The sequence below is a fragment of the Toxorhynchites rutilus genome, chromosome 2 (genome assembly GCF_029784135.1).
Source record: "Toxorhynchites rutilus septentrionalis strain SRP chromosome 2, ASM2978413v1, whole genome shotgun sequence".
NCBI classification, from domain to species: domain Eukaryota; kingdom Metazoa; phylum Arthropoda; class Insecta; order Diptera; family Culicidae; genus Toxorhynchites; species Toxorhynchites rutilus.
The window spans coordinates 119,522,007-119,548,687 of NC_073745.1; the positions used below are offsets into that span (position 1 = coordinate 119,522,007).

The window sequence follows — 26,681 nt, forward strand, 5'->3', positions numbered from 1 at the left end:
CACTATTCAAAGGACGTGTTGGAGTGTTACGAAGCCAACGGGGTCACCTTCGTGCCAAAGGAAATGAACCCACCCAACGCGCCGGAGCTTCGCCCAATAGAGAAATATTGGGCGATTATGAAGCAGGTCCTCTGGAAGAACCCAAAAGTTGTCAAATCGGAGGCGGACTTCAAGAGAAAATGGATTTCTGTTCAAAAAAAAACTACAACCTGACGTTGTACAGAACCTTATGGACGGGGTAAAGAGGAAGTTGCAAGCATACGGGCTTGGGCTCGAAGTATGAATAAAAAGAAAATGCCAAAAGTTGTTTAATAGTTTTTATTTTACTGTCTAAAATTCCGGGTGGTGGCACGAAGCGAGATCCGGCCAGAAGATGGTCGGGCCCTCGTGCTGCTTCAATAGTGGTAGTAAGCGCTTCTGTAGGCACTCTTTAAGGTAAACCTGCCCGTTTACCGTGCTGGTCATCACGAAGGGGGCGCTCCGCTTTCCGCAAGAGCAGATCGCTTGCCACACCATGTACTTTTTGGAAAACTTGGATAGTTTCTGCTTGCGAATCTCCTCCGGAACGCTGAATTTGTCCTCTGCGGAGAAGAACAACAGGCCCGGTAGCTAACGAAAGTCCGCTTTGACGTAGGTTTCGTCGTCCATTACCAGGCAATGCGGCTTCGTCAGTATTTCGGTGTACAGCTTCCGGGCTCGCGTCTTCCCCACCATGTTTTGCCTTTCGTCGCGGTTAGGAGCCTTCTGAACCTTGTATGTACGCAGGCCCTCCCGCTGTTTGGTCCGCTGGACGAATGAACTTGACAAATTCAGCTTATTGGCGACATCCCGGACCGAACTTCTCAGATCACGTCTAAACTGCTTAACTATAGGTCCTGACATGCAAAAGAAACACAAATATCTGCATTAGTCGAGAATTAATCAAGCAAACGAAACGAAATTTGGCATGTGGAGGTTTTAGGGTGCAATAAATGATTTTATGGTGGTTAGATACTCCTCCTCCCTCTCTTAGGGTGGGCTGTTATACAAATGAAAAACAAAGTTCTGCATAACTCAAAAACTAATCAACCAAATGGAGCCAAATTTGGCATGTGAAAATTTTTAGGGGCACGAAATGTTTCTTTGGTGAATAGACACTCCTTCCCCCTCTCTAAGGGGTGAACAGGGGAGGGTCTGTCTTTGTACTATCATATTTTCTGTATCAAACATTTATTCCATGTAAAGGAGAAGCGTGTTTTGAGATTTATTTGTGAAACAATACGCCTTGAATATCCTCGAGCCGTTCTGAAGGGACAAGACGGATATTGCATAAACATCAAACAACGAGATTCCCGCTAAAGGTAATTCATTCATTATGAACAAAATTTTCATTTTGAATTGTATCATATGATGATTCAATATGATCAGGACAACAGGAATTCTACGATGTCGTGAGCTGTGCCAACAATTTATGATCGATATATGCGTGAAGGTAGATAGCGTGTGTTCAATCAAAAAAAGAAGTTCTGTGGGATTCGATCCCACATATTTCTGGATGTATTCGATTAAAAGAAAGAAGCGAGGATAACCTTATACACACATTTTTAGTTTGATTCGTAGACAAAATCGATAGGCTCTGATAGTGTAATTTCCTTAGAAATTTCAGAACTGTTTACTGATCGACTATTAACCCGTATTCTGGAATCTGATCCAGTCAGAATTACCCGAACGGATTGTAATTTTGCATTCTGTAATACGTTCGACTCAAGTCCAATCGAGTTATGCAAATGTGGCAACCTTGCCAAACAATTCAACATAGCCGACATTGAGCTCCGTGTTCCATTTATTTGAATCGAAAATGGTTATGGATTTTCAGGTGGAATTAACATGCTTTTAAACCAAAAATTTTAAATGAAAAATTTGCTCTTCATATTTCATGAACATTCCATCTTGAAAACGGCAAGCGCATATTTTCTACCAACGAGACAACAATTAAACGAAATTTACACTGATTTTTTTCATTTCATTTTTCTACTTTTCGACAAAAATATATCACTTTTTCCACTTTAGATTTAACTTTAATGAGATCAGTCATGTCAGATACGTCAATGAAATACATTGAATGAAGAAACACGCACTTTCGTTAAAATCTTTTCATCCGTTCTGTTTTATTGATCACATTCGATTAATTTTCTAGATCGTTAAAACATTCAAACACGCTTACAAAACATTATAAAGGGTGTGTCACATCAAATTGCATCACGGAAAAAACGCTGTAGAAATTTAATTTTTAGGAATTATATCTTCAGCTTTCGCTTATAATCAGATAAGAGTGTATAGATCACGTTGGCCATGCTTCACTGTCAATTTTTCGTAAATTTGGAAAAATGTCGTCGAACGAAAAAGAGCGTCGTGAATTAATCCTGTGCACTCATTTCGAGAATCCGGAGTTGTCACATCGGGACATCGGTAAGATGCTGGGAATCATCCAATCCACGGTCAGCAGAGTACTAAAACGATACTTCGAGAACCTAACCATCGACCGGAAGGTGAAGAACGGCAAAATGGATGCTCCGTCAGTGAAAAAGATCACAAGCGCGTAGTTAAGCAGTTTAGACGTGATCCGAGAAGTTCGGTCCGGGATGTCACCAATAAGCTGAATTTGTCAAGTTCATTCGTCCAGCGGACCAAGCAGCAGGAGGGCCTGCGTACATACAAGGTTCAGAATAGAGATGTGCCATCCGCTCATGAGCTGTTCCGAAGAATCGACTCTTTGAAGTGAGTTGACGCGGAACAGCTCGCAAAAAAAATCAAACAGCTCTTCAGCTCACTTTGATGATGATGAAGGAGAGAAAAGAGCTGTAGAATTGAAGAGAGTGTGTGAGCTGTAAGATTCAAATGAACTGACCGTCTCTCGCTCTTCGTGTTAAGACATCAGTTTAGTTTCATTTGTCCCTCGTCTTTTCAACTGTTATATTCGCGTTGACGGCATTGAGCTTTGTTTACCAGTTTAGGGGGCGCCAAAAATAATAATTGGCTCTCAGGCAGAATGAACACGTTTTTAAAATTCAAATTATTAATGAAAATTAACTTCTGTGTATCAAATGAGTATTCTATTTCAATGAAAAACACTTTGTTTGCAGGCGGTGCAAAAATCTCATGAGATTTTTTTTTTTTTGAAGAAAACTTTCTATTGTAATGTAAAGCCTCAGTAAAAATGTCGGAAATGTTGTACTCGCCGAGTCTGTTGTAAATAATAGTCTGGAATACGTGTTTCAAGTAATTAATAATATGGTGTGAAAAATTTCATTTGAATTTTAACATTTTCAAACTGGCTTCGTGGCTATCGAGTTTGGGACCCAAATTGAAAGTCGGCACGGACAACTGAGCTGAAGAGCTGTTCATAAAGAACAGCTCATTTAGATGAGCTGATATGATCAGAGCTGTTCATCATGATGAGCTGATTTGCACACCTCTAGTTCAGAAGGCTCCTAACCGCGACGAAAGGCAAAATATGGTGGGGAAGATGCGAGCCCGGAAGCTGTACACCGAAATGCTGACGAAGCCGCATTGCCTGGTAATGGACGAAGAAACCTACGTCAAAGCGGACTTTCGTCAGCTGCCGGGCCTGTTGTTCTTCTCCGCAGAGGACAAATTCAGCGGTCCGGAGGAGATTCGCAAGCAGAAACTATCCAAGTTTGCCAAAAAGTACATGGTGTGGCAAGCGATCTGTTCTTGTGGAAAGCGGAGCGCCCCCTTGGTGATGACCGGCACGGTAAACGGGCAGGTTCACCTTAATGAGTACCTACAGAAGCGCTTACTACCACTATTGAAGCAGCACGAGGGCCCGACCATCTTCTGGCCGGATCTCGCTTCGTGCCACTATTCAAAGGACGTGTTGGAGTGGTACGAAGCCAACGGGGTCACCTTCGTGCCAAAGGAAATGAACCCGCCCAACGCGCCGGAGCTTCGCCCAATAGAGAAATATTGGGCGATTATGAAGCAGGCCCTCCGGAAGAACCCAAAAGTTGTCAAATCGGAGGCGAACCTCAAGAGAAAATGGATTTCTGTTCAAAAAAAAAAAAAAACTACAACCTGACGTTGTACAGAATCTTATGGACGGGGTAAAGAGGAAGGTGCGAGCATACGGGCTTGGGCTCGAAGTATGAATAAAAAGAAAATGCCAAAAGTTGTTTAATAGTTTTTATTTTACTGTCTAAAATTTTCAAAAGGATCGGTCTACTGGGCGAATTTCTACAGCGTTTTTTCCGTGATGCAATTTGATGAGACACACCCTTTATATGTTTCAAATATTCACTGGAAATAATTTATATGGCAGAACAACATTTGCCGGGTCAGCTAGTTTTTATATAAATTGCCTGATGTTTCTACTAATGCATATAATTACAATATAAAATTTTCTTCAAACGCAATTTTCGTATAAGATATTTTCCCCACTTACAAAAAAAGTGGAAACATAAAATATATACATTTGATATAGAAAAGTTTTTTTTTTCATTCATTCATTCCACCTGAAAATCCATTATAGCCATTGTCGCTTCCCAAATTCGTGAAAAAAAGCTCTGGGTCGTTAACAGGAATTAGTCTTCTCGCTCCAAAAACAGATATCTTCGTTCCATCGGTGCTGCCGGTCCGTACTGTGAAGCCACTATGGAGCAATTCCACGTCAAATTTGGCGGTCGCTAACCCGACTTTCTCCGTTTTTTTCTGAAACATGGAACTTATGATCAAAACTACCATAAATCACAATTTTCATTTCCATATGACCCTTTCAAATTATGACTAATTTTTTAAAAGAGCGTATTCAAAATCATAGACCTTACGTTCAAACAAATATAAGAAATTGGAAACGCATATGCACTTATAAATAATCTGTCGCGATTGAAATTGAACAAATATGATAATGAAAACTGTGATTTTGGGTAGCTCCCATCATATGTACTAAGTTTCAATAAAATCGAAGAATGTCGCGTCAAAATTTACTGTTTTTTTGCTGATTGAGGTGGACTTGCTCTATACAAAAAATATCGAAGAGGGATATAAATGTTTTTAATATTTGAATAAATTTTTGAGTAAGATTTTTGAACAATGTATTTGAAATGCTTCTTCTTAAATGGCACTAACGTTCCTAGAGGAACTTCGCCGTCTCAACGCAGTATTACTTGCGTCATTTACATTAGTACTTAGGTGAGATTTCCATGCCAAATTTAAAAATTAAATTCGGATTTAAATGCCATTTTTCCTTAATAGTTCATCGATTTTTCAACAAGTTCGTCAAACATCATATTTTAATCAGACAACTGAATTTTTAGTTGCGATTTTTTGAAAGTATTCAGTATTCAAGTATTCAAGCTTTTAAAAAATCAGTTCTGATTTTAATTGGTCATATGATAATCAAAATTGTGATTTTGTATAGCTTCCATCATGAGTACCAAGTTTAAAAAATTATAGGAGGTTGTGTCCAAGCTCCGACCGCATTGTTGACTTAGAACTACGCTGTTATTTCATATAAGTCGCTTGGTAATAACTTCGGATATTACTTTAAAATGATGTGAAATTCTAGAAATAACTGTTTAGTAGAATGGTTTGATCGCCCTGAAATGGTTTTTTGTATTGTAGAATCAGTTGACGATAATTGATTGATGATTCATTCTTGCCCTCGTAGAACAATACACTAGCTGATCGTATGTCGCAATTTGTTTCATGTCAATGCATTTAAAATTTACCTCGAACGCTATTCCGGTGGCCTTTTTCGCAATTGACATAGATTCAGCTACAGTCGATTATATACTTGTTGTACCAGCACCGTTATTCCACATCTCATAACTACATCAATATAATTTTGGCACCGCATGGTAACAACAACAATTGCAATACTTGCAAGTAACAAATATAATGCTATATGTTATTTAGTATTGCCTCAGTGGAATCGAACCTCTAGACATGCATACAAAGCCATACATCGGTGGATTGAAGCTACTAGAATTATAAACACTTCTAATCATTTTGCATTATCTATATAAATAAAAATGTAAGGCAAAATCTGTTGGTAAACGGAAAACCCGAAGAAGGGATAGTTCGATTTTAGCCTCCTGTATTTTGTTGTATTCGTCTCTTCCCGTAGATATTGATCTAATCGGAAAATTGAATTCCCACATGTTCGAAAATTACATCATAATAAGCGTTGTTAGTCCATTCGATATTTGCGCTATCGAAATTGATCTTTGTTCATAAGTGGACATGGATTTTCAGGCGAAATAATGCATTTCCATATTTTATATCTATAAATAAAAATGGAAGGCCAAATGTGTTGGTAAGCGCAAAACCCGAGGAAGGAATGGTTCAATTTGAGTCATCTATATTTCGTTGTATTCGTCTCTTCCCGTAGATCAATATAGCGGAGAGAAAAATCGGAAAATTGAATTCCCATATGTTCTACAATTAGCTAAGCGTTGTTAGTCCATTTCTCGAAAAAAATAGAAAGAAATAGATTTTTGTTCGAAAGTGGAAAAAGATTTTCAGACGGAATAACGCGTTCCTATATCTTCTATCTATATAAACAAAAATGGAAGGCCAAATGTGTTGGTGTGCCGAATGATCCGATTTGAGCTGTCTTTATTTTGTAATATTCTCTGTATCAAACATGTATTCCATGAAACGGAGAAACATGTTATTTCCAAATACTTGAAGAATCTTGTACGAGAATTGTGTCTGAAAATAATTTTATATTTTAAGGACGAATTTTTGTAGAAGTACTAAACAATTTATAGTAAAACGAAATTGTAAAGGATCAAAGGGTAATCAATCAATGAAGAGTTCAGTGATTGGACTCACTAACGTTCACTTAGTAAGAGAACGAAGATGTGGGACGGAGTTTGTCGGGTCAGCTAGTTCTAAATAGAAACGCTTCTGGTAATATTACTGGCCTCGAAAAAAGTTACATTACTTTTTCATGCTCAAGATAAGCGAAAATATCATCCTTAGTGGAGAAAGTTTTGCTACTGGCAAGCGAAGCCAAATCACATACAAATTTCCTGAACAACATTTACTTTCTTGGTAACTAAATAAATGGAATAAACATTTTCTGTTAATCTCAAAAACCTAGTAGCACTGTTTCATCAAGATCAAGATTAGCGCAAATAAAATCATAGTTGAAAGTAGTTTTGCGACTGGCACGCGAACCCAAATAACTTATAACATTCCAGCACGACATTTAAGATGCTTGGTATTCCCCAAATAATTCTTTGGCGCACAACCTTGAGCCTGCAAACAATGTCAACTGTTTGGAAAAAAAAAGCAATATTTGCCTCAGCAGAGATTCATTACTAATACCCTAACGCAAATATTTCCCTTCCGCACTATTTTTACGTACGGGTAAGAAACACGCACGTACGCACATGAATATCCATATTCCGATAACTTGAAGCAACTAAATATACACACACTTATCTCCGTTTTGCGCTTCTTTCAACAGAAGCCCTTTCTGTTGATATTACCGGTCTAGATTAGCTTAGCTGCCATCCTTGGTGGAGAGAGTTTTGCTACCGCCATGCGAAACCAAATCACAGACCAAATTCCAGAACATGAGCCGACGATAGCCTAGCTTAATGATTTTCCACACAATTGTGTAGCTCAGAACCTTAAAGTTTGATGCAATGACTGCAATGCCAGAGACATCAGCGAATGAATAACTTGGTCGCGTCCACAGCTCAACCCGAAACGAAGGCATGTGATGACTCAAAACAAGGAAGAACAAGCGATGTTCAGAACGAGACTGAAAGTTTGCCTCAGCGAGATACACTGTTCATACTCTAGGCCAGGGGTTTTCAGAATTTTTTTATGGTAGAGCACTTTTTATAGCAAAAATATGTAACGGAGCACCGGGATTTTTTCATCAAAAAAACAAATTCTATCTATTATGACATTACTCAACTGAGAACAACTCTATTTTGGTTACGCGTATCAGTTACACGACATCTAACCCGGAGAAAACAAAGTAAATTTCTATATTCTCAGTGAAATTGAATTGAAGATTTCTTTTTTTCGAGGTGGGTTTTCAAGAGGGAGTATTTGCTATAACTTCGCGGAGCACAAATTTCCCGCGGAGCACCATTTGAAAACCCCTGCTCTAGGCAAACATTCCCCTTCATTCTTCTTCCTTTCCTTCTTCTTCTTTCTTTGTTTTTAAGAGGCTTTAAACTTTGCAGTTCATTCGCCTCTATCCTCTCCTTTATTTACGGAGACTTTAAATCTTACGATTTCCCCTTCGTTGCTCGTTATTGACAGCTCTGTTCGGGAAAGAACACAAATCAGCAGAACAAATGTATGGAGAAGTCATCATGCTCCTTGTCGTCACATCGAAATTGCCACAATTTTTTCAACTGTCTCAATAGTCTTTTTTTTTATCAAAGGTAAATATGTGTTCTTCCTCATGCGATGATTATGTATGTGATGTCGATTTCTGTCTAATATCCACAGCCTTATAAAAGGTTAATGGCCGATTCATTCGGTAGTTTAAAACTTATGAATTTTCTAAAAAAGGCATAAAATGGATTTTTCGGGCCACTCTAAAATGGAAATAGGCACCCTATTGGAAAAATAAAAAATGCTGGTCTAATATTTTGCGATAAGGAACAAATCTACCACTTTTCACGGAAATCTGAGAACCAGAACATTCAAATATCGGTTTGTCGTGGATTGGCTATATATATGTTTGTTATCTGACAATAAAAACAACAGAAATGTTATCGGATGGTACACTTGATAAAATTATCAATAAACAATGTATGATACAAATTTGGTTGTATGTGCCAAACCCACGATTTTCTAAATATTTTATATTGTCCTATTTTATGAGATTGTTCAATACATTCTGTCGCTGACCTGGTTGTCGCTTTATGATTCAGAAAAAAGGTTTTCTTTAGTGAAAACGTGAATTGTTTCATCATCTATTTAATTCGGCGTGTATTTTTAGCTTTAGTTATTATTGCACAGTATAAGAAGTTGTGCAATGAAATTGCACAATATATGATTTCTGATAATAAAATATCGTGCTAGATTCAATTCCATGCCAAATCGGCCGGCCGCTAACCCGACCCTCTCCGATTTTTTGAAACTATGTACTTATGATGGAAACTACCTCAAATCACCTCAATTATCATCGTTATATGACCAATTTAAATTACGGCTGATTTTTGAAAAGCCGTATTCAAAATCATTGATCTTTCATTCAAAAAATCGTGACTCAAAATCCAAATGCTTGAATAATCAAAGAACTATTTAGGAAAAAAATAGTTTAAATGTTCCTTTAAAAAAAGCTTACTCATAAATTTAATTTAATATTAAAAAAGTTTATATCTCAAAACAATTGGTATCTCAACATTTTTATTGGTCCTACGATAAAACGTTATATATGGTTTTTATTGTTAAAGCGCATGAAGATTCTATTTTTCATGTTTTTCCGTTTTGTTAATAGTCACGATTTCACAAATTTCTAAAAATTCATGGCTCCATTTTGGTAGTTCCGACATGGAATTAGAAGGGGTTTCTAATAAAAATATACATAAAATTTGAAATATAAAAGTTTTTAATATTACATTTAATTTTTAAGTTAGATTTTTGAACAGTGTATTTAAAATATTATTTTTCCTAATTGATTTTGATTGATTTGACATTGATTTTCCAACTACTTTGTTAAACATCATATTTCAATAGGCGTCTGGATTTTGAGATACGATTTTTCTTAGGAAAGATCAATGATTTTGAATACGCCCTTTTCAAAAATCAGTCGTAATTTGAATTGGTCACATGACAATGAAAATTGTGATTTTAGCTAGTTACCATTATAAGTACCAAGTTTGAAAAAAAATGAGAGGGTCGGGTCAAAAATTGCTGTTTTTTGATCGATTGATCGATTGCTCTTTACACAATGTATATTTTATTTAATCATACCTACACGATTTGTATCGTCATATGTACTCAGTCTTTTTGTACATAAGTTTAATATATAACTGAACGAATAAGGATCAAAGTTTTCACTTACCGTTAGATTGTTATCGGCCATATCCAGATGCTGCAGCGCGCTCAGTCCATTGAACACACCCAGATCCAGCTCCGTCAGCACATTCCCGGCTAAATTGAGCGTCCGTAGTTCCCGGAGGGCCTCGAAGCTGTCGTTCGCAATAAACTCAACCAGATTCACGGAAAGCTCCAAGTGCCGTAGCGAGCGTAAATGTTCCAAGTTGCTATCATAGGGCACCTCAAGGATTTGATTATTCTCAAGTGAGAGTCGTTCGAGCGCTGGCAGCGGTTTGAAGACGTCATCCTCGAAACTGACGATCTGATTGTCGCTCAGATCCAGCTCGGTTAGACTTGACAGCCCGTGGAAGGCCGTGGGATGAATTTTCTCTATCCGATTATCGTTCAATCGGAGTGTTCCCAGCCGTGCCAAGCCCCGGAAGCTGTCCTTCAGCAGGGCCGTCAGTACGTTACTGCTAAGATCGAGCACCCGCAGCTTCTCCTGGGCCTCGAAGTTTCTCGATCCGAGCGTATCGAGCCGATTGTGGGAGATGTCCAGCACCTCCAGCTGGTAGTAGAACCCGAGGGTAAAGTGCACATTGGTAATTGCGTTCGAGCTGAGATTGATGTGTCGCACATCCGGGTTCAGCTGAATGGGGACCACTTCGAGGGATGCGTTGATACACGACGTCCGGAGGTTGCGATCGGCCTCGCAGGTACACAGCGACGGACAGAATCCAATTATCCGCTCCGGTATGCAGATCAGCAGCACCATCAAGACGGCGGCGACGACCCGCCGGGAGGGACAGATGGCTGTCAGCGGTGCTGTCATGGTTTGTGTCACGTTATCTCCCTCCTTCGTTTGCCGTGTGGTGGAGATAAGCGAGAGAGAGTCCGCCGCTTGTTGTTGTTGTGTTGCTTTTCGTGGGGGTGGGAAGGTTCGTTTGAAGCGTTGTCGAGCGTTGGATTCAATTAAACGCGGCTGATTTGAAAGACATCTGAAACGAAAGCGTGTTGAAAGACGGAGTGGCAAATCAGTATTGGAGTGAAAGATTGTATCGTTTTGGGGTGATTTTTTTATGTGACTGTTGATTATTGAGATATGATAAGGTGGCGGTGGAATCGCTGGCGAGTCCGAACACCGTATAAAATCGCTAATTTTATTAAACCTATTAGGCGCAAAGCGAGGGTTACCTTTTTTTTCTTTTTCTCTGGTTAAGGGTGAGGTTATATAGATAGTGCACATAAACTAAAGTTCGTTATGGCGCTATATCGGTGTTTGGGAGATAATTTTATCGGTATATTTCTTACAAATGTGTTCGATTTGAAAATATGGTACTTTCCAATTAGTTATGCATTGATAAAAAAACATTTCTGTCTAACGGAAATCAGGGAATCTCTCGAGCAGATCTTGAAACATTAATTTAATTTGATGATAAAGAAAATTAGAAATTTCACTTCAAGTATGTCCCATTTGTGGAAACATTCGAATAACGGAGATGACGAATGATTTTCATGAGTTGTCAGTTCACTCCAAACTTTCAAACATTCATTGGTTTATACTTTCTCTGAAACTCTATTCATCCATACAATTCCGGTGGATGGAGCGGTTGCATATTTTTAAAAGTTACATGTGGTTTTGACACATTGAAACTGTTCAAAAATAAATATAACGCGTTCATTGTCATAAAAAATTCAACAAAGTTCTGAAAAAAATAAGTACAGGTCGGACTCGATTATCCGGAGTATTGATTTTTTTTTCACTCCGGATAATCAAATCCTCCGGATAATCGAGTCATAAAACAAAAATAATTTTCTCTCCGTAAACGTAATATAATTATGATTTGCACTTATTTATTAAACGGTATTATCTAGCTTGGACCCGTTTATATGTTTGCGACTTTGAAACTTTGTAACATTGTCTGTAGTGCTGTACCACATTAATAAAAATTTAACCCCCTTCCTGTTGACCGTTTGATCTGAAATTTGGAACACATCTTTATCTCTGGTGTCATTATAAAACTGCATATTTCATGATCTTGGAAATCCAAGATGGCGGCCGGTACAAAATGGCGGATTTTCTCAGAACCCCTTCAATATGGGTATCAAATGAAAAGGCTTGACAAGTAGAACACAGTCATTTATGAAAAATGCAAATCCAAGATGGCGACCTCTAAAAAATGGCGGATTTTCTCAAAACCCCATCAATATGGCTATCAAATGGAAGTGCTCAACTGGTAGAACACAGTAGATCATGAAAAATCAAATCAAATTACTTTTCAATGGTTTCATTCAGCTTGCCCTGTTTGTATGTATGCTTGAGTATTTGTAGGATTGTCCCATATTAATTGAAATTTGACCCCGTTTCTGATCACTGATTGATATGAAATTTGGAACATACATTTAATTCTACTGCCATCATAAAACTGCGTATTCCATGATCTTGAAAAATTCAATTTGGCAACCGGTAAAAAATAGCTGAACGGCTTGACTTGGAGAATATGTAGTATATTCTTATGAACAACATAAATTCGAAAAGATCGCCGCCACAAAATGGTTGACTATGTATTATTCGCAATCCCCTCAATATTGTCAATATTGGTATCAAATGAAATTATTTGACTAATAGAATACAGTACAACATGAAAATATTCCGATGAATTAGTCGACCATTTTGTGGCGGCGATCTTTTCGAATTTATGTTGTTCATTCAGGCTTCAGCTATTTTTTACCGGTGGTCAAATTGAATTTTTCAAGATCATAGAATACGCAGTTTTATGATGGCAGTAGAATTAAATGTATGTTCCAAATTTCAGATCAATCAGTGATCAGAAACGGGGTCAAATTTCAATTAAGGTGGGACAATCCTACAAACGCTCAAACACACATACAAACAGGTCAAGCTGAATGAAACCATTAAAATATAGTTGTATATTTGTGAACTGCGGCCATCTTGGACTTTGATTTTTCATTATCTACTGTGTTCTACCAGTCGAGCACTTTAATTTGATACCCATATCAATGGGGTTATGAAAAAAAAATATATATGGCGCCATCTTGTGGTGGCGGCCATTTTGGATTTGCTTTTTTCATAAATAACTGTGTTCTACTGGTCAATCCCTTTCATTTGATATTCATTTTGATGCGGTTCTGAGAAAATATGTAGTCCGCCATTTTGTAGTGGCCGCCATCTTGGATTTGAATTTTTCATAAATAACTGTATTCTACTAGTCAAGCCCTTTCATTTGATACCCATATTGATGGGGTTGTGAAAAATATGTACGGCGCCATCTTGTGGTGGCGGCCATTTTGGATTTGCATTTTTCATAAATAACTGTATTGTACTAGTCAAGCCCTTTCATTTGATACCCATATTAGCTATTCAATATGGAATTATATACAAATTATTCAAAAATTCCGAAAAATAAAAATAAAATTCTCCGGATAATCGAGTCCGACCTGTATTTGGATATGATTTTGGGGACAAAACGATTTTGCGGCTTACAGAAAAATTCATCAGTTCATCGCCATTACTTTCAATCTAGTCAAATAGGCAATCGCCTCACAATAATTAAAAGGATCCAAAATGAAACGATAAAAACAAAGGAAAAGCCTAACTTTTCGTCCCCCATTGGTGAACGCATCGCCTAACATCCGAACGTATTGCACTATTGACTGACAAAGTCAACAAATGTGTGACAAATACATAATTTACGAGACCAGCTTCATCTCGTCCCTTACTTATATGTGTTATTCGATCAGGATTTGAAGTCTCTTTCAAGTCTCCCCCCGAGAGTGCAAGGCAGAACAAAGGCAGCCAAAATCTTCCAATCCAAAGTGGAACCAAAAAAGGTGGGTGGCAGTGGTGATTGACTTCCCCTTTTGGGTTACTGCCGGTGACGGCAGAGTCAGTGCAGCAGTATTTGATGCCAATCAACCGTGGTAAAAATCAGTCACTTGTGAATGGGAATGTGTGTCTTTTCAAACGGGGGTTTGGGACGGCTTAGCATTCCGGCATCATCGATCTGCGAGTTCTTACCCTTCCATAAAAAAGTTCCTTTTGGCGTTGCAATGTTTGAATCAGTGGAAAACAAGAGGGATGAATTTAATTAGGATGCCTGCTGGTAGACGGTTTGCTTTTTTTTGTCGACGAACCGGTCCAGGAAGCTCTTATGGGGAAAGAATTTTCATTATAGTCCTGAAAAGAAAAGAGGAAAAATGCGAACAGACGATGTCTGACAAAATTGGAAGAAGATAAATAAACAAACAATTGAACAATGACGACGGGGAGCTAAGCAAACATTGTACCATACGACAGATGATGACGGCTTTTGGTGATTGGATTTTAACGAAAAATGTTCTAAAATTCCTGTCAGACCAATGAAGACGAAAGCTTTCACAATTTGTTAAAACCCGTCAAAAAGATACCCCGATATTTTGATAATTTTCACACCGAAGTCCACAAGTTACCGCACCGCGTTCGGTTTTGCAAAGCTGCTCTAGAACGGCAGTTAAATATCAAGCATGTGGTAGACGGGAAAACTACTATTGAAGGTATTCTCATCATTACGCTACAGCCTTCGTGAAAAGGCACTATGAAAGAATCAACACAAAAAAAGTTGTCTATAATAGAAACGCGGGGTTTCTCTGCACACAACTCGGCATCGTAAACAAGCTACACAAGAACGGGACAATATGTTTTAAAGATATGCTTCAAAATACGCAACCGATGCTGATGATGTTTGATGAGACCGGGCTTCTGGTGGTTTCAACATTTTAAACACACTTTAGCTGTTCAGCTCGCTCTTCGTGATTGATCTGATATTTGCGACATAGATCTGGAATCTTAATCTGGAATAATAATTATGGATTTTGTACTTTGAATTTGCATTTGTTTTTCGAGTCAAAATGGAAGTTAAATAGGTTTTAGAGTCTGATATCAGAGACAAATTTATCAGAATTTGTGAATGAGAATTGAATGTATCAGGTGTACAAATAAAAACCCGAAGTTTTTTCGTAGGTGGTGCCAGTAGTAGTTTTTAGTCATATCTGTCAAATTTAAAATGTCAAATATGAGTTGAAGTACTTGTAAACAACTCACTATTATTACGATCGAGAACTTTTAGCTGTACGAGGGTCGTTTTGAAAAGACCGCACAAAAATAAAACTACCTAATTGTTTGGGGTAAAACTTTTTAATTTTTCAACATTGTGTTTAGACTCACACACTTCGTTGAACGCCATTCTAGTTTTCTTCCGAATAATAGGATTTATCCAAATCTGAAAAATAGTCTGCGATCATCTCCTCCTCTGAATAAAGTCTATTTCTCGCCAGCCGTTTGTTAAAATTGCAACTCTATATGCTTCATTTATTTTATTTTATTTTTATTATGTATTCTCGTATGTTTAAGAAAGTTGTCTTGCATGTTCATGATACAATATGGTACTCAATGAAGCGCGTCGTTCTTCACCATATCCCTATTTGACTGACAGAAAACATTCCTTATTCATTGGGAAAAAATGCTCTAAACAGTCTTTTTTTAAACTCCTAATTGATGTCAGTGTTTGTAGCTCAATTCCAATAATTAATAGCTTTCCCAACAACAACTTTTTCATGTTAAAACTAAATTCAAGGAGATTTTTCTCAGTGATGCTTGTTATTAGAGTATTTTACACTCAGAATAATATATCTCCTTGAATTTAGTTTTGACATGAAAAATAGCTTTGGATATTATTTTGATGAGCAATTCCAATTTTTTGAAATGTAATACATAATCTCAATATAACGGGTGTTAAATAAAAAAATAAGAATTTTTTCAATCACATAAAATTATTTTTTTTCATCGATTTCAGTATTTTTGATTAATAACATAATGTATTTTCTGTCTGATTCTTCGCCGATTGCCCGAAGTAACCAGACGAAGGAAAGTCGTGTCTAAGTTTCGTTATCGGTTACCGCGTGATTGTTGTTTTGACGTAGGATTACGTCTTTCGGGAACATATTGGGGTACAAATTGAAAATCGGGCACATCGTGTAAATTGTCCAATTTCATACGCTTTTTGCTCAGTCATTTTATGATGGATTGATGAAATCTTTGCGTCAATCGATTTCGGCACTCCATAACAATTTTTTATGTTGAAGAAAATAATATATACATTGAAACTAACTATCGAACAATTGAAAAATCTCGACCCCTATCCTAACGGAAATACCCACCTCTGATTGGTCGAAATTAACGACACATGCGGCTGGTCCCTAACAGAGACATCAAAACCAAGCTGCCTGGGGAATCGGCATTGTAAATACATGAAAGTAGGGGGAGTTTTTGTTCCCACCGAAAAGTGTTCCCTAACAGAGACACCAAAATCAAGGTGCCCGGGGGAAATCGGCCTTGGAAATATATGCAAGTCGGGGGCATTTTTATATTGCAAGTAAGGTGAGTGATACGATTAATTCTAGCAAATAAAATTTAATTTTGGAACTTTAATGTTGGTTGCTTCGTGAAATTTCATATCAATGACCGATCGTGTATTGTGAAATTTTTAGCACAAGTGTAAGTGCAAAATTGTATATGGTAGCAGTTGTGTTAAAAATGACTTGAAATATGAAACGATTTATTTCAATTTTCATAAACAAAAACCATGGTGTGGCCAAGTTCATTTTCAATTTTCATTTGTAATTGTGTCGGGTATTGGTAATTATCTTATATTTCATTGGTGAGTTTTTTTTCTTTATTTCATCCATACATAAGACTGGAGGCATCTCGTCTAGGATCACAGAGGGCGATTTTCATCATATCTCGTTCCACATCGGTATCTTTCATCTGATACGCACCATACAACGACTGTTTACCATCCTTCTCGGTAATCCATCATCACTCGGTAAAGACTGGTGGAGTGAACAACATGACCCAATAACCAAACAAAACAAAGCCTTTTTCAGGACCACCAAATCATTATCAAAGAGTTTAACGATGGAATTCTTCAAACATATCCAAAATCAACAGATAGCCTAACGGAATCCTACGTCAACTATGCGGTCGTGTTTCGGACACAACCCTCCTGTGACTTTTTTTGCCGCTGAAGAGTTCATTTCGCTATCTGGATAGTGAGTGGAGTACCCTGAATGAAAGTGGATAGAGGCTTTTATCATCGGAAAACCAAGGATTGGTTTTTATTTTGTCACTGCTTCGCCGACATTGGAGTTTTCGCCGAATCATCGTGCCAACAGTACCAGTGCGGGTAAGCTTTTACCGACAGCTGTGTGTAGTGGTGTCGTAAGCACATTCTCACCACCAACGAGCTTTCAGCGCACTCCCGTTCATCTGTACTGGAGTGCGTTCATAGGTGAATAAGATTAAATATACTCAGAGAAAATATTTATTAATTATAAGTTTTTTTTTTGTTTTTGTGAATTATTTTATTGTGAAATATTGTTTAAAAAACAAAAAATACTTAGAATATAAGTGCAAATTTTAAAATGGCAGAGAGTGGGGGACCTTCGGATATGGAGGTCTCTGACTCTAGTTCCCTCCTAAGTGATAAAAAAAGTCACTCAAACGCGTACCAAATACGGAAGATACTTCTTCTGGGGACGAATCAGCTAACCCTACCAAGCCTCCCTCCAAAAAACTAGCAAATCTCCCATCTGCCCTTAACGATCCCACCTTACCTTCATCCTCGTCTTCTCCCTCTGTTCTCCTCGCTCCTTCTCAACCTTCACCTTACCACCCTACTGTCCCTGATCCCTCTCAATCCCCGTCCTCGCCTTCCTCCCCTGTTATTCCCACCCCGCGTGTGGTCCCTGGGTTGTTTTCTTCAGGCCTAAGCCTAATGGAAAAGCATTGAGAGTCATGCAGATCGCGAAAGATCTGGCAAGGTATACCTCCGTTTCGGAAATTTCGAAGGTTAGACCAAACAAATTGCGAGTTGTCGTGACTGACCGGAAAGACGCAAACAAGATTGTTGTCAATCAGCATTTTACAATTGAGTATCGGGTTTACATTCCCTCTCACATAGTCGAAATTGAGGGTGTGATAACCGAAACGGGCTTGACGTGTGAATACATTACGAGTGAAGGTACTGGCCGTTTTAAAAAACTGCCCTCGACGACTGTTAAGATCTTGGGTTGCCGCCAGCTCGGAACAGTCTCCCATGAAGGGAATGAATCTAAATTTACGCCGTCCAACTCGTTTCGAGTCTCCTTCGCTGGTTCAGCTCTCCCTGACTACGTGATGGTAGATAAATTGAGGTTAGCCGTGCGACTTTTTATTCCAAAGCCAATGACTTGTCTAAAGTGCAAGTCAGTTGGTCACACGGCTGCTTATTGTGCCAATAAAGAACGATGTGCCACTTGCGGAGAACAACATGAGGGGAAATCCTGCAGTGCGACTGAGCATAAGTGTCCATATTGCGGGGGATCCCCACACGTGCTCTCAGCTTGTGAAACATACAAGACTCGCTGGGAGAAACAGAAGCGCTCTTTGTGGGAACGCTCTAAACGCACTTTCGCATAAATTTTGAAGGGCGCTTCTCCACTGGCTCAAGAACAACAACCAATCAATACACACAATGTCTTCGCTACGTTGCCAGTTGACGGAATGGAAGCGGATACAGCTAACGGGGGCACGCCGTTTATTTCTCAAGGGAATTCCCGGCGCAAAAATGTGACCACTCCCAAAGTTCAAGGACAAGTCCCTCCGGTGATACCCCCTGTTTTTTTTTTTTTATTAAATTCGTTTATTTTTACAGGCTCAGTTACATAAGTTTAAAGGAGCCGAATTCTTAATTATATTTTTATTACTATACATAAACATTTTCTAAATCTAAGGTAAGTAAGGTAGAAAATCGATTACTCGCGGTCTACTCGAGTTTAGTAGGGTGACATATTTGTTCAGGAAAAGGATGGGATATAAGGAAATTGTTACAATAATGATAATCTCACACACTCAATTCTTAAATCTATTCGTATATCTATTGTTTATTTACATTTCAACTTATTCTACTGTTTGTAGCAAGGGGACCAATTGCACGCAAAGGATATAAGGATATAAGGATAATCACACACGAACATCGATAGCTTTAAGGAAAATATAGATTTGGGACATGTAATCAAGGTCTAACCGAGCCAACACATCTCTCACCGGCACATTGGGCTGTCTTCCTCTAGCCCTGAGGGAGTTTTCTAAATTCGATCTGGCGACAAGATACAACTCGCACGACCAAACAACGTGCTCGATGTCGTGGTAACCGTGGCCACAAACACAAAGATTGCTGTCGGCAAGATTAATACGAAAGAGTAGCGCGTCTAACGAACAGTGGTTGGACATGAGTCGGGAGAAGGTGCGAATAAAGTCTCGACTCAAGTCCAGACTTTTGAACCATGGTTTGAAGCTAACCTTAGGGATAATTGAGTAGAGCCACCGGCCCAATTCATCTTCGTTCCATTTGCGTTGCCAATTAGCGATGGTATTTTTACGGACTAAAGAATAAAATTCATTGAAGGCGATTTGACGCTGATAAATAGATACCCCCTGTTAGTTTGCCTAAAAAAAACGAGTGCAGCGGACAAGCAAAATCAGGTTCCTCCTGGCTTCCGTGGGAATGATTCACCTTCGAACGACCCAGCATTCGATGGAACATCAAAAACCCCAAATGTCCCTGTTTTTCCGTCAAGTTCAACTTCCCAATCGGGATTTATAAAGTTATCTGACCTTGTGGATCAAATCTTCACGTGTTTTAATGTTTCCGACTCCATCAGAACCATTGTCACCGCAATGCTTCCAGTATTAAAGACAATTTTGCAGCAATTGATGCAAGCATAGCCCCTCCTTGCAATGATTATCTCTCTTGATGTCTAATTTAAATAGAGAGGTCGGAGATATCACTGTTTTACAGTGGAATTGTCGTAGTCTTATGCCTAAATTGGATACATTGAAATTTCTAATTCATAAACTCAATTGTGATGTTTTTGCTCTGTCCGAAACCTGGCTCTCTTTTCAAAATGATCTCTTTTTCCACGATTTTAGTATAATACGCTTGGACCGCGATGACAGATACGGAGGGGTACTATTGGGGATCAATAAGTGTCACTCGTTTTTTAGAATTGACCTTCCACCCACTGGGGGATTGCAGCTGTTGCTTGTCATGCAAACATCAGAGGCAAAGACCTCTGTATAGTCAGCTTGTATTGGCCTCCGAGAGCTGCGGTTAGCCGCAAGCAACTTGTTTGATGTGCTCACTCCTTCCTGAGCCACGATTGATCTTGGGAGACTTCAACTCTCACGGAACTGCCTGGGGGGAACAGTACGACACAATCGTTCATCGTTGATAACCTTTGTAACAGCTTCAATATGACCGTTTTAAACACTGGGGAAACAACACGTGTACCTAAACCTCCTGCCAACCCAAGTGCTCTTGACCTCTCGCTTTGCTCGAATTCACTATCGTTAGATTGCAAGTGGAATGTAATCCAGGATCCCAACGGTAGTGACCACTTGCCAATCAAAATTTCTATCACCAATGGGTTGAATTCTTCTGAATCAATAAACATTGCATACGACCTCACAAGACACATTGACTGGAAAAAATATGCGGACGCGATTGCTCTAGCCATCAATTCCAGAGATGGTTTGCCTCCATTGGAGGAGTATAACTTCATTTCTCGTTTGATCTATGACAGCGCGGTTCGCGCTCAAACGAAACCCATCCCAGGTTCCACTATTCGTCGAAGGCCTCCCAATCCATGGTGGGATGGCCAGTGTTCCAAGCTTTATGGAGATAAATCGAATGCATTTAAAGCTTTTCGGAAACGTGGAACCATTGAGAATTTTCAAACGTATTTGGACCTTGAAAATCAATTTAAAAACTTGATCAAAGGGAAAAAACGTGCTTATTGGCGAAATTTCGTGGGAGGTTTGTCACGAGAAACGTCAATGAAAAAATTATGGAAAGTGGCTCGAAACATGAGAAATCGCTCTTCATCCAATGAAAGCGAGGAATATTCACATCGATGGATTTTTAATTTTGCACGAAAGGTTTGTCCCGATTCCGCTCCAGTGCAAAGAATTATTCGAGATATACCACAAGATAGGTGCGATCTTGATTCCGAGTTTTCGATGGTAGAATTCTCTCTTGCTCTCCTTTAATGTAACAATTCAGCTCCGGGATCGGATAGAATTAAGTTCAACTTGCTGAAAAACCTCCCTGATGTGGCGAAACATCGCTTGTTGAATTTATTCAATCGGTTTCTGGAGCATAATATTGTTCCAGATGATTGGAGACAAGTGCGCATTATAGCTATTCAAAAACCCGGAAAACCCGCCTCGGACTTCAATTCGTACCGCCCAATAGCAATGCTGTCTTGTATACGGAAATTGTTGGAGAAAATGATCTTGTTTCGCCTTGATCGATGGGTTGAAACGAATGGCCTACTCTCAGATACACAATATGGGTTTCGCAGGGGCAAGGGGACGAATGATTGTCTTGCGTTGCTTTCTTCAGAAATTCAAATGGCTTACGCCGAAAAAAAACAAATGACTTCAGTATTCTTGGACATAAAGGGGGCCTTCGATTCTGTTTCAATAGAGGTTTTGTCAGACAAATTACACTCTCGGGGTCTACCGCCTCTATTGAATAATATGTTATATAACTTGCTTTGTGAGAAACATTTGAACTTTTCTCAAGGAGATCCGGCAGTAAGTCGGGTCTCTTACATGGGACTCCCCCAGGGCTCATGTTTAAGCCCCCTTTTGTACAACTTCTACGTAAGCGACATTGACAATTGCCTTACACAAAATTGCAGCCTAAGACAACTTGCAGATGATGGAGTGGTGTCCGTCGTAGGATCAAACGAATCCGACCTGCAAGAACCCTTACAAGATACTTTGAACAATTTTCCAACCTGGGCCATTGGGCTAGGGATCGAATTCTCCACGGAGAAAACAGAGATGGTGGTTTTTTCTAGGAAGCATAAACCAGCAAAACCAAAGCTGGAGGCGATCTGGCGTAGCGGTAACATCCATACCTCTCACGCTAAGGGTCACGAGTTCAATTCTCACTCCCGACATTCTTCCGAAATGGAAGGTAAAAGTGACGAACCAGCCAAATGTGTTGAAAGTCACTATAATACAGAAATAAAAAAAAAAAAAAACCAAAGCTTCAACTTTTGGGTAAACCGATCACTCATGCTATGTCATTCAAGTATCTTGGGGTCTGGTTCGACTCCAAAAGTGCTTGGGGGCCCATATTAGGTATCTGAGTAAAAAATGCCAACAAAGAATAAACTTTCTCCGTACAATTACCGGCACCTGGTGGGGAGCCCATCCCGAAGATCTTATTATGTTGTATCGAACAACTATTCTCTCAGTGCTGGAGTATAGCAGTTTCTGTTTTCAATCAGCACACCTCATTAAACTCGAGCGAATTCAGTATCTTTGTCTCCGTATCGCGTTGGGATGTATGCCCTCAACGCATACCATGAGTCTCGAGGTTTTGGCAGGCGTACTCCCACTAGAAGATCGCTTCAATTTATTATCTCTTCGGTTCCTCATCCGGTGTAAGGTTATGAACCCATTGGTGATCGGAAATTTTGAACAGCTGATCGAGCTAAATTTTCAATCTGGGTTCATGAGTCCATATCATGAATTCGTCTCCATGCAGGTTGATCCTTCTTCGTATATTCCCAACCGTGTTTGTTTTCCTGACTACATCAATTCCTCTGTGCATTTTGATCTGTCCATGAAGCAGGATATTCATGGAACATCAGATTATCTTCGATCGAGAATCGTTCCAACGATCTTCGATGCAAAGTATGGGGATATCAATTGTGATAATATGTACTTTACTGATGGGTCCTCTATGAATGAGTCCACAGGATTTGGAGTGTTCAACGAATTTTTTAGCACCTCCCACAGTCTTCAGAATCCTTGCTCAGTGTATATTGCTGAATTGGCAGCGATACACTGGTCGCTGGACAGCGTCGCCTCACGACCTGTTGAACACTATTACATTGTAACGAATAGTCTTAGCTGTGTCGAAGCTATCCGTTCAGTGAGGCCGGAAAAGCACTCGCCGTACTTCCTTGAGAGAATACGAGAAATTTTGAGTGCTTTATCCAGACGCTGTTATGTCATTACCTTTGTCTGGGTCCCTTCACATTGCTCAATTCCGGGTAATGAGAGGGCTGACTCAATAGCAAAGGTAGGTGCAATTGAAGGCGATATTTATCAGCGTCAAATCGCCTTCAATGAATTTTATTCTTTAGTCCGCAAAAATACCATAGTTAACTGGCAACGCAAATGGAACGAAGATAAATTGGGCCGGTGGCTTCACTCGATTATCCCTAAGATTAGCCTCAAACCATGGTTCAAAAGTCTGGACTTGAGTCGGAACTTTATTCGCACCTTCTCTCGACTCATGTCCAATCACTGTTCGTTAGATGCGCTACTCTTTCGTATTAATCTTGCCGACAAGAATCTTTGTGTTTGTGGCCAAGGTTACCACGACATCGAGCACGTTGTTTGGTCGTGCGAGCTGTATCTTGTCGCCAGATCGAATTTAGAAGACACCCTTCGGGCCCGAGGAAGGCAGCCCATGGTGCCGGTGAGAGACGTGTTGGCTCGGTTAGCCCTTGATTACATGTCCCAAATATATGTATTCCTTAAAGCTATCGATCTTCGTGTGTGATTGTCCTTATACCCTTAGTTTTTCCTTTTCCTTTTCCTTTGTGAGAGATCGGATCCCTTCTTAAGAATAAGATGAAATGTAAATACATATTAGATATTAGATAGGTTTAAGAATTGAGTGTGATGAGTGTGATTGAGAGTGTGAGTGTGATCATTGTAAATATATCCTCATATCCCCTCCTTTTCCTGATGAAAATATGTCACCCTTCTAAACTCGAGTTGACCGCGAGTAATCGGTTTCCTATATTATTAACATTAGAATTAAGGAAAAATGTATATATACTAGTAACAATACAGTAAGGAGTTCGGCTCCTTTAAACCTATGTAACTGAGCCTGTAAAAATAAACGATTTAAATAAAAAAAATGTATTTTCTTCAAAAAAATGTCAGTGAATGTTGAGTAAGGGCCGTGGTCTGCTGTTCGACGCAACTTTGTCGCGATGCTCTCACAAGAACGTTGTACGGCACTTACGTCCATTTTCCGGATACAATTCCGGATTCTTGTAGTCAGTTGCTTCGTGTCCTTGGCCCTCCAATTGTTTTTATACACTAAAGGGTGTGTCACATCAAATTGCATCACGGAAAAAACGCTGTAGAAATTTAATTTTTAGGAATTATATCTTCAGCTTCCGCTTATAATCAGATAAGAGTGTATAGATCACGTTGGTCATGCTTCACTGTCAATTTTTCGTAAATTTGGAAAAATGTCGTCGAACGAAAAAGAGCGTCATGAATTAATCCTGTGCACTCATTTCGAGAATCCGGAGTTGTAACATCGGGACATCGGTAAGATGCTGGGAATCGTCCAATCCACGGTCAGCAGAGTACTAAAACGATACTTCGAGAACCTAACCATCGACCGGAAGGTGAAGAACGGCAAAAATGGATGCTCCGTCAGTGAAAAAGATCACAAGCGCGTAGTTAAGCAGTTTAGACGTGATCCGAGAAGTTCGGTCCGGGATGTCGCCAATAAGCTGAATTTGTCAAATTCATTCGTCCAGCGGAGCAGCAGCGGGAGGGCCTGCGTACATACAAGGTTCAGAAGGCTCCTAACCGCGACGAAAGGCAAACATGGTGGGGAAGACGCGAGCCCGGAAGCTGTACACCGAAATGCTGACGAAGCCGCATTGCCTGGTAATGGACGACGAAACCTACGTCAAAGCGGACTTTCGTCAGCTGCCGGGCCTGTTGTTCTTCTCCGCAGAGGACAAATTCAGCGTTCCGGAGGAGAATCGCAAGCAGGAACTATCCAAGTTTGCCAAAAAGTACATGGTGTGGCAAGCGATCTGCTCTTGCGGAAAGCGGAGCGCCCCCTTCGTGATGACCGGCACGGTAAACGGGCAGGTTTACCTTAAGGAGTGCCTACAGAAGCGCTTACTACCACTATTGAAGCAGCACGAGGGCCCGACCATCTTCTGGCCGGATCTCGCTTCGTGCCACTATTCAAAGGACGTGTTGGAGTGGTACGAAGCTAACGGGGTCACCTTCGTGCCAAAGGAAATGAACCCGCCCAACGCGCCGGAGCTTCGCCCAATAGAGAAATATTGGGCGATTATGAAGCAGGCCCTCCGGAAGAACCCAAAAGTTGTGAAATCGGAGGCGGACTTCAAGAGAAAATGGATTTCTGTTCAAAAAACAGGAAGTGGTTTATATCTATGGTATAACCGCAAGGGTGACGTAGGACTATCGTTGATTTAGAGATCATTTGTATGAAGTTGAATCTGAGGCACGTTGGAGGCACAAGGTTTCATGCATCCAATATTGGATACGGAAATATCCTACTGATGGGGAAGAATAATCTTCAGAAGCTATCCTGTTGATTGCGATTGATTGAAAAACCATAAAACCTAATGTATTTGGTCTCAGTGTTACATGGATAGAAAACATTAAAATAAACTCTTTCATATGAATGTAATTTTAAATTCCCGGAGGAACTGGCAGATTATTTTCAGTAACGATTAGATATTTCCACATTTTCCTCGATACTGGAAGCCCACCAGTGGTTAATGCTAACTCGATAACCATCTGTTAATAGCACTTGATTGAAACATATTTGGTCACAGTGTTACATGGATAGAAAACATTCAAATAAACTCTTTCACATGAATGTATTTTTAAATTCCTAGAGGAACTGGCAGATTATTTCCCGGATCTTTCTCGATCCAAACGGAAAGAATTCCGTGCGTGTATGTGTGTGTGTAGCGGCTGCTTCGAGATCTTCCCGGGGAACCGTTTGTAGCATCACTCTCCTCCTGATGGATTCCCTTCTGGCCTAAGGTGCACAAACAGGCTCTTGGTGACACCGTTCATCCGCGCTTTCATGATAAATGAAGAGCTTCACCACAACAGCGACAACATGCTCCAATCGCTGTTCAATTAGAACTGAGTGGATTTCCGAGCGGCGCTCGCTTATATACCGATTGGTGATTTCAATAGCCTATTTTGAAAGCAAATTTAAGACTATTGAAACAAGTTTTTGGATCAGAAAGTAACAAGTATAGAACGCGTAGACATTTTATCTTTCGAATGAAGTGTTTATCATACCATTTCGTTCAGTTGTTTAGGAGCTATTAACACTCAAAATCTCGGTCTCCGGCGTAACGCTTTCGTTTTCGAAACTTTGATTTTACACCCCGGTATAGAAATGAAAGACGTAGTCCTACGTCAAAAACTACAACCTGACGTTGTACAGAACCTTATGGACGGGGTAAAGAGGAAGGTGCGAGAATACGGGCTTGGGCTCGAAGTATGAATAAAAAGAAAATGCCAAAAGTTGTTCAATAGTTTTTATTTTACTGTCTAAAATTTTCAAAAGGATCGGTCTACTGGGCGAATTTCTACAGCGTTTTTTCCGTGATGCAATTTGATGTGACACACCCTTTAGTTCGCGGAGCACGTGCTGTTTCGACGCCATCTTTGCTTTGACTAAATTCAAACTAGCAAAACCAAACACGCCTACTGTTTCTAGGGAGCCCAAAAA

The 26,681-nt window shown here is 39.6% G+C and overlaps 1 protein-coding gene across 9 annotated transcripts in view; it reads right to left on the reverse strand.

Annotated features, from left to right (window-relative positions):
* The window catches only part of LOC129768148 (nyctalopin-like), a 324,518-nt gene that overhangs the window by 10,831 nt on the left and 287,006 nt on the right, over positions 1-26,681 (reverse strand). For 5 of the 9 annotated variants that reach the window (XM_055769594.1, XM_055769596.1, XM_055769595.1 and 2 more), the window contains one exon: positions 10,043-11,015. In XM_055769594.1, the coding sequence (XP_055625569.1) occupies positions 10,043-10,849 (807 nt within the window). In that variant the 5' untranslated portion in view covers positions 10,850-11,015. Of the gene's footprint in view, positions 1-10,042; positions 11,016-14,056; positions 14,216-26,681 lie in introns of all 9 variants that reach the window. The other 4 variants (XM_055769589.1, XM_055769591.1, XM_055769590.1 and 1 more) reach the window with 1 other exon arrangement.